Raw genomic sequence first — 8,839 nt, forward strand, 5'->3', positions numbered from 1 at the left:
ATAAATAATTGTTTTTCCTTCTATTTCTAAATATCAGTGGTGAGCTGCCAATACCTCTTGTTTTAACATTTGTCTTATCTTATATCTTCCCATATACCCTATTTACACTGAATGAAGTTAAAATGACACATTAAATATTTGGTATTTGCTTAAAAAAAGCTAATAAACAATATTTTGGGGGTGATGGTAGCAGCGTGGTAACGCGCCTGTCTGCCAACTCATAGATTGCGAGTTTGAGCCCGGCCTTCCCGGGATTTTTTCAAGCATAAAATTACACACAATTTCCCTCCGGGCATTTGTGAGGGCCGTCAGCCAATGGGCACTCACAAAAATAGGTGTGGGAGTGATGGTTTCATAGGGACCCACCCTATGAAAACCACGTCAGGAAACGCGCGATGTATTCCTTAAGTACATGGCCGCCAGGCCTTGGACCTCCATGGTCTGTCGCGCCAATGAAAAAAAAAAAAATAAAAATAAACAATATTTAGAACAAAAATTAAATTTAATATTGTATGGATTGAGTAAACTAGTTATTATAAAAGGGAAATATTACAATATAGAACCATCCTCTAAAAAGAGATAAATATTTTATTTATTAAACCATGCTGCCTAAATATAATGGTTTGCTATAATGCACAGCATATTGATAAATCATATAAGATATATATACCCTGACAAAAACAAATTAATAAAGAAACAATATCTATAACACGATATAATTTCCTTTTTTTATAATTAAGTTACATTACATTTTTTATATTATATTTTTTTGTTTCTTTATAAACTTTTTTTCTCCTATTTGTTTTTTCTTTAATGCTATTTATTTTTATCCTCTCTATTTCACTATCACATATCTTATATTTTTACTTCTAGTGATCAGACAAGCTTTATGTAAATTTATAGACTTATCTAATGTTAAAATTTCCAGAATACTCATAAAAAAAAAAATATATAAGAAAATGAAGTTGGAAATAAATGAAAATATAAAATTGGAATAATAATAGGCAAATGGTCAAAGAAAAAACTCAAACAGAAATAAATCTAGTTAATGTAATCCAAAATTTCACCCCATGTTACAGGGCTTCATCAAGGGCTTACTGAATGCTGTTAAGCACAAGAACGATTCTGTAAGATATGATGGATTCAATAAGCCCTGCAATGTGGGATGAAACGTTAAATAGTTTTATATTGTATTAGAGTTTTTTATTTGACCGCATCCAAACCATCTTCCTTGTATGAATATATAAAATAAGACAGCAATATCAGTAATAAAGTTAGAAAACAAATAAATTAATAAATAAGTTAGAAACAGATAAATTTGCTAAAAACAAATAAATAAATAGGTTAAAATGGTTATACTTATTAGTTTATTAAAACTTATGAAATTAACTTAAATAAGATTTTAAATATAATTAATAAATCATTATTTAACTTCTTAGATCATTGGTTGAAAAATATTTTGGACTGGGAATGATCAAGGTGCTCGTATGTACGTCAACGCTCGCTTGGGGTGTCAATCTTCCTGCTCATGCTGTTATTATTAGGGTATGTATTTCTCCTCATTTTTTGTAATATTTCATTTTTCTTTCTACAAGGGTTATTTGGTGTTGATCTTTTTAACCTATAAATGTTTATCTATGTACTTTAATACAGTAAAGCACTAATTATCTGGAACAATTGATATCAGACCTATTCTGAATATTCGGCGCAATTATGCATATAGTAGAATTATAACTAGAAAGAAATACTATAGGAACATAAATAATATATTTTATTTAAATAGTTAATTGTTGAAATATAATTTTTATGTAATTATACTTGAAAAATTTATATAGAAATATTATAAATATTTGTGTTTGTGAATCGATACAGCTAAAAATGAAAAAAAATAGTACAAATTGTCTCAGAAATAATGGATGTACTTCATTTAACTGAAGTAAAGGTTTTTCCTTCTCCTGCCAATATTCAATATGGCTGCCACTGTCATCAGCGGTAACAGCATGGTAACGCGCCAGTCTACCAATCCACAGGTTGTTGGATCGAATCCCGGTCTCACCCGGGCTTTTTTCAAGCACAAAATAATGCAAAACTCACTGACAACCTCCCCCTGGGCATTTGTGAGGCCCGTTAGCCAATGAATGGCACTCATAAAAAATAGGTGTGGGAGTGACGAACCCACCCTGCGAAAAAACCATGTCAAGAAATGTGGGGTGTATTTCCTAATACTAGGAATAATACATCCTAGTATTAGGAAATAAATCGCGCGAGGACTTAGGCTTCCATGGTCTGTTGTCCATAGAATAATAATAATAAAGGTTTTTTCCTTCTCGTGCCAATATTAAATATGGCCGCCACTGCCATCAGTCTGGACCATATCAAGAAGAGAATTCGTCCGAAAACCTTTTACAGTATACCAATGTCCAATGGGTTGATCACACTTCTTATCTGCTATCTAAGGTTATCCAGTGTTGTACATGGAGGCGAAGAAACATAAACATTGTTCTTGATTTACGTCGATGGGAATAAGTAGCCAGGAGTCATTTCTACGGATCATGGATGTTATATGAAGTGTTTCGTTAAAAAAATGAAAGATGTAAAAGAAGGTGACCCCCCTGCAATTCTCTTGGATGCTTAATAGCAATTATGAAATTAATATAAGTAGCACTAGCGCCCCTATCTGTGGCCAAGATAGAAAAGAGACACTCATTAGCTAGTTGTGGCCATTTTTTTCTGGGCAAATCTTTTCTTCACTTTTTAATGAAAATCATCATGCGTGAGTTGAACAACAAGGAAGTGTCTCTCTGGCAATAGAGCAGGAGGTTACAAAGGAGGTGACTGTTGATTCTTCATGTCTTCTTACAAAAAATGCTAACATTGACAGTTGGGGAAGAGTGGTCAGGCCCCCGCAGGCGATCCAAACAAAAAGAGAGCTTTCTTCCTTTGACTGTTACCAACGCTTGATAGTCGATGCTAACATCGATTGTAGCACGGTTTTCATTTATAATTATTTTTTTCTTCTATTTTTTCCTGGATTAATTTGTATTATAAACAACAAAAGTTGAAAACATTTCAATCCATCATCTCAACATATGCAGCAATTCAACACTTTGGAAAAACACGTGCCACCATCTTGATCATTTGAAACCAGTTTGTTTTCTTCTCCATTACTTCTGAATGATGAAATTGATTAGATTGCTATCCATGATGAAGTTGATTAGTTAGCTCTTTGGTGGAAATACATGGAATAAACTAAACTATTTATATTTAAAAAAATAACTGTTTATCAATAAAGACGATATTACAATATATATAAAGAAATATTCATCTAAATTACCATTAGAGTTTTTATTATTTGAAACAATCAACAGTTAGCATATTCAGAGATAATTTAAGCATAAATTAATTAATAAAAGGTTTCTATAGTTATGTATAACCATTTTATTCGTTAATAATTTTAAAATAAATAAATTTTTTTTTCTTTGTTTAGGGTACTGAGATTTACGATGCTAAACACGGTTCTTTTATTGATTTGGGAATCTTGGATGTGCTTCAAATTTTTGGACGAGCTGGAAGACCTCAGTTCGATACATCTGGCCACGGGATCATAATTACATCTCATAGCAAACTGTCACATTATTTATCGCTCCTCACTAACCAGTTTCCTATTGAGAGTAATTTTATCAATTTTCTTGCCGACAACCTCAATGCTGAGGTAAATCTTCTTTTTCATAATTTTTATTTAAAAATTGTAAATATGTTTATGAACATTAATGCTCTTCCTTTTTAATTATCTTTAGTTGTTTTTTTTTTGTTTTTTTTTTCATTTCATTTTATTAGAAGTTAGTTAGTTACCTTATGATTTATGATATGATAGGTGGTTTTAAAAGTCTCAACACTTCTTTATTAAATCATATCACATGTCAAACGTTTAGGCCGATCTGGCCATCAGAGACAATCTTAATTTCAGTTTCACAGCCTCAAAATTAATTTATAAAACTTTGCAGGCTATTATGCCCAAGCCAAAATAAACCTGTATTTATCAATTTATCATTAAATAATAAAAATCTATTCTTTGCAAACATTGTACTTTATTGTCACAAGATTGTTGTGATTAGTTTATGATAATAAAGTACAATATTTGCAAAGAATAAATTTTATTATTAAATGTTATATTGACAAATACAAGTTTATTTTAACAGTGTTTTTCTTTTTTTTGCAACCAACGTTTCACTCCACTTTGCAAGGCTTCATCAAGGTTAAAAAAGATAGAAAGAACTAAATTAATGTAACAAAGTAAGAGAATATATAACATGAAATAAAAGTAAACTAAAGTAAGGATGGCTAAAAGTGATTTAAAATATGTGAAGATTTTTTGGAAGCAAAAAGTTGTATATAATGTTATTTTATAGCTTTTTGCTTTCAATAATCGGATTGGCCGAAACGTTTGGACATGTCGTATCACTAATATAGAAGTGTTGAGACTTTATGGATAACCTTTGTTATTATAACCTTTGTTATTAATAATTAAACTAGTAGTCTCAAATTTACTCTTCTTTAAATCACTTTCTCTTAAGTTTTCTTGTGTTGTTCCTACTTTTTAAGATATAGAGCTCTGAATGAAAAATTAGTTTTTTTTTATCGCTTTGAAACAGCCGCCATTTTTTATTTCCCCTACCTATACTTGGCAGACTCATCAATTTTGACTATTAATTATACATATTTTTCATTGAAGTAATCAAAAATTGGGGTGAGATAACTGCCTTTTTTCTCCTATTGGGCTCTTGTACTATACTTAGTTCATTATTTTCCTTTTTTCTCGACCTTTATTTTATTTTGATTTTCCGTCTTTTAGTGCGTACTGTATTTTTATATTTCTTTTTCTTTTTTTTAATTCTATTTTTCCATTTGTTTTTATTTCTTGTTTGTTTATACTTTTCACTGTACGTATTATTTTTATTTTATTTTATTTAATCTGTTCTTTTATTTATAAATTGGCACATATTTTAAATCGATCTTAGCCTTATTTTAGTTTAATTTAATTTTATGTTATATATTCTCTTTGTTACATTATTTTAGTTGTTTATCATTTTTAGCCGTGATGAAGCCTTGCAAAGTGGGGCGAAACGTTGACTTATAATAAATAATTTTATTTCTTTTTGAGTTCTTTTTATCGCACCCGGACCATCTTCCTTTTACGTTATTATTATTGTAAAAGTTATTAGTTATAAATTTTATAAGTAATGAATAATTTATTTGTAATAGATTAATTCTGAATGTTTTCGAATAAAATAACTTGTTGTAGATATCTCTCGGAACTATTTCAAATGTCAATGAGGCAGTAGAATGGCTGAGCTACACTTACCTCTTTGTTAGGATGAGAATAAATCCATTAGTGTATGGTATGACTATCCAAGACGTTATGGTAAGTAATATTTGTTTATTTAAAAGAAAAAATCTAATATTTTCTTGTAATTTCAAATGGATTTTATTATATAGGACGATCCGAGATTGGAGGAGAAGAGGAGGGGATTGATCAACGTGGCAGCCCAAGCTCTGGACAAAGCGAGGATGGTAAGGTTCAATATTAGGACTGGCGACTTGTCCATTACAGGTTAGCTTTTTCAAATATACTATTTCATTGAGTATATAGAAAATTAAATTTGTAAATTATTAAACAAAAAATGGAACTGTTGTAAAGAATTGTCTTCCTTTATTTAGGAATTCGAAATCCCAATTCATGGTTTAAAAACCAATTACCTATATTTATTAATTAAAAATATCTATAATTACTTATATAACTCTAAAGTTATTTAAGTAATTATAGATATTTTTAATTAATAAATATCTATAATTACTTATATAACTCTAAAGTTATTTAAGTAATTATAGATATTTTTAATTAATAAATATCTATAATTACTTATATAACTCTAAAGTTATTTAATTATTGTTGTGGATTTACAAGAATACTATCTTTTGTAGAAATATAATGTATTTTGATATAGTCACTGAATTAATATAGTGTGTCTTAGTTTTTTTTTAATATAGAGTCTCTTTCGTTTTGTTATACAACTTTCCATACTGGTAACTTTAATTTTCAGATTTGGGAAGGATTGCGAGTAATTTTTATATCAAATACGACACTGTGGAAGTTTTCAACGAAATGATGAATACTGTTATGAGTGAATCGGAAATCCTTGCTATGGTTTCACATGCACAGGAATTCCAACAGTTAAAGGTCAGTATTTTTTTTATTTTATAAATTCAAAAAAGGCTCATTATTTCTGAACTTACAAGGATTGGATTGTACTTTTTTTTTTTTTAAATTATTAATTTGAAATAATGTGGTTGTGAAAAGTTTTTAAACTATACGTATATAAATGACAAAATTTCTCAATGGAAATTGATATAATTAACAAATATGAGGATACAATAGTACATGAGTATGGGTAATTAGAAATTTTCTTCACCTGAGCAAAATATTTAAATTTACAATCCAAAAACTAAAAACACTTATATTTTTAATTTACAAATGATGAAATAAATGTTATTTATGTACATAATGCATTATTGTTTCAATACAAATGTCTAATAATCCTCTATTTCAAAAGAATCATTTATGAATAGTAAATAATTTTTTATTTAAATTTATAAAATAAATTATAACTGTTACACATAAAGTATATTTATTTTTTTATATGTAGTCTTATCATTTCTTCGAAACTGGTTTTATTGTTTAAATAAAATAAATCGTATCCAAAATAATTCTCAAGCACTCTTTGTTAATACTTTAAATATCCAATGTTTTCCGTCCAATGGTTTCCGTCCTCAAGGACTTACAGATTTAGTTATTAATTGATTTAATTATTATTACAGATTTAATTATAAGATTAACTTAAAACACTATTCTCACTCTCTTATCATTTAGTTAAAAATATCATATGATAAGTGAGTGATAATAGTGCTAAGTTAATCAGTAATTAAAAGTTTTAAAATTGAATGAAAAAGTGACAAAATAGGTTAATTTGAATAAATTATTGAATAAAGCCCACAAAAAAGGTTTTAAATTATTGGACATGATGTGTAAAGGTATATTTAAAATTGTCCTCGAGGGTAGTCCAATCTGCCGAAACGTTGGACATTTAAAGTAATAATAAAGAGTGTGTGACAGTTTATTTTACTTAAAAATGTACATTTTTTTTGTTATCATGAAAATTGCAATATTTTCTTCACATTATTTATATTAATCAGTTTTTTAATATCTTTACAATGTTCAACATTTTACTGTTCATGATAACAGTTAATATTTTTAGAATTCATTTGACAAGATACTTAAAAATATCACTATAGTATATATATAGAATTTAATATATATTCGTTTAGCCAGTTTTCGATCCCCTCTTTCCTACGTTCCAAATATTGTCATTCTTTACTAATTTTTAAAAAATCGCTTTAAATGTAAAAATTAGGGAAATCATTCAACAGATTGAATCCCTTAAATATAAAATTTCTAATCTCTCACATTCACTCACTTCCGTTATTGCCGAAAATAACATGGCCCTCCTCAATGACAGTTTCCAAAAAATCTGTTTATTTATCAAATTAAATAAAAAACATTCCCTTATTTCCAAATTTAATAATATTTATCAATCTTCTTTAACTAATAAAATCTATCCTAAAGGTAGTGAAGAATGGGTCCATAACATATCTTCTACCACTATCCCCCCAATGTTGTCAATATCTTAAGTTTAGGCCCTAATTTCTCAACATCTCCTTCAAATGTGTCTGACCTTATACCTTCTCTAATTACCGATTTAGAATTTATTTATCGAGACAATCTTTTTAGTATTTCTGAAGAAGACAGGGAGCTTTCTCGTATGCGCATTTGTAATATAATTTCCAACACCCCCCACTTTGTTCTTCCATTCTTTCTTGCTTATTTTTCAAAGACCTTTCTTTCATCCCCTCCTTTATCAAATCTAACGATCAACTTATAATCATTAAAGCTGACAAAGGTAACTCGACTGTGGTTATGGACAAATCTGAATATATTGACAAGATTCACATCCTTCTGTCTGACATAACTACTTACAAACCTACCACTCGAGGCTTAACTCGCTCACTTATTATATGTTATATTTCCTTCTTTGAAATTAAAAAAAAAAAATTGTATGTAGTTACAACTACCAGTGATTATAGTGAATAGATTTTCTTTTCCTCCTGGTGGACATTATAAACAGCAAAAACTGTATCTATTGTATTTTATATTATTTTAATTTAAAAATTCATTTATATTTGCAGGTAAGAGAAGATGAAATGGATGAACTAGAAAACCTATGTGATATCTGCGAATACGAAGTGGCTGGTGGTAAAGAAAATCTTCACGGAAAAGTGAACATTCTCATTCAATCATTCCTGGCTCGGCAGAGAGTCAATTCATTCTCGTTAATGTCTGATCTCTCTTACATCACTCAGGTAATATAGTGCTCTAATATTATTTTTCATATTGTATGTATTTATAATATTAGTTATAGTACATTTAAGATGAGTTTGCCTGTGGGTAAAGGGAGGGGAGAGATATGGAGTGGCCAACGTTCCCTCGCCAACCCCCCCCCCACTCTTCTCTCCACTGAGTCTGTTCGAACAACCGCTTTTGACTGTCCAGAACTGTATGGAGCATGTGTAGAACGTGTTGTTCCCTCCCAAATCTTGTACTACACTTGCTCCGTACAGTTCTGGATAGTCAGAAGTGATTGTTGGAACAGACCTAGGCAGAAGTGATTGTTGGAACAGACCTAGGCAGAAGTGATTGTTGGAACAGACCTAGGCAGAAGTGATT

At 29.4% G+C, this 8,839-nt stretch overlaps 1 protein-coding gene across 1 annotated transcript in view; it reads left to right on the forward strand.

Moving 5' to 3' along the window:
* The window catches only part of obe (obelus), a 61,151-nt gene that overhangs the window by 22,396 nt on the left and 29,916 nt on the right, over nt 1-8,839 (forward strand). The window contains exons 15-20 of the mRNA XM_014417041.3: nt 1,440-1,545; nt 3,488-3,712; nt 5,303-5,422; nt 5,497-5,611; nt 6,102-6,238; nt 8,302-8,475. Coding sequence (XP_014272527.1) covers nt 1,440-1,545; nt 3,488-3,712; nt 5,303-5,422; nt 5,497-5,611; nt 6,102-6,238; nt 8,302-8,475 — 877 coding nt within the window. The remainder of the gene's footprint in view (nt 1-1,439; nt 1,546-3,487; nt 3,713-5,302; nt 5,423-5,496; nt 5,612-6,101; nt 6,239-8,301; nt 8,476-8,839) is intronic.

This window comes from Halyomorpha halys, unplaced genomic scaffold, assembly GCF_000696795.3.
Source record: "Halyomorpha halys isolate HHAL.00 unplaced genomic scaffold, Hhal_1.1 Scaffold145.1, whole genome shotgun sequence".
Classification (NCBI taxonomy): Eukaryota; Metazoa; Arthropoda; class Insecta; order Hemiptera; family Pentatomidae; genus Halyomorpha; species Halyomorpha halys.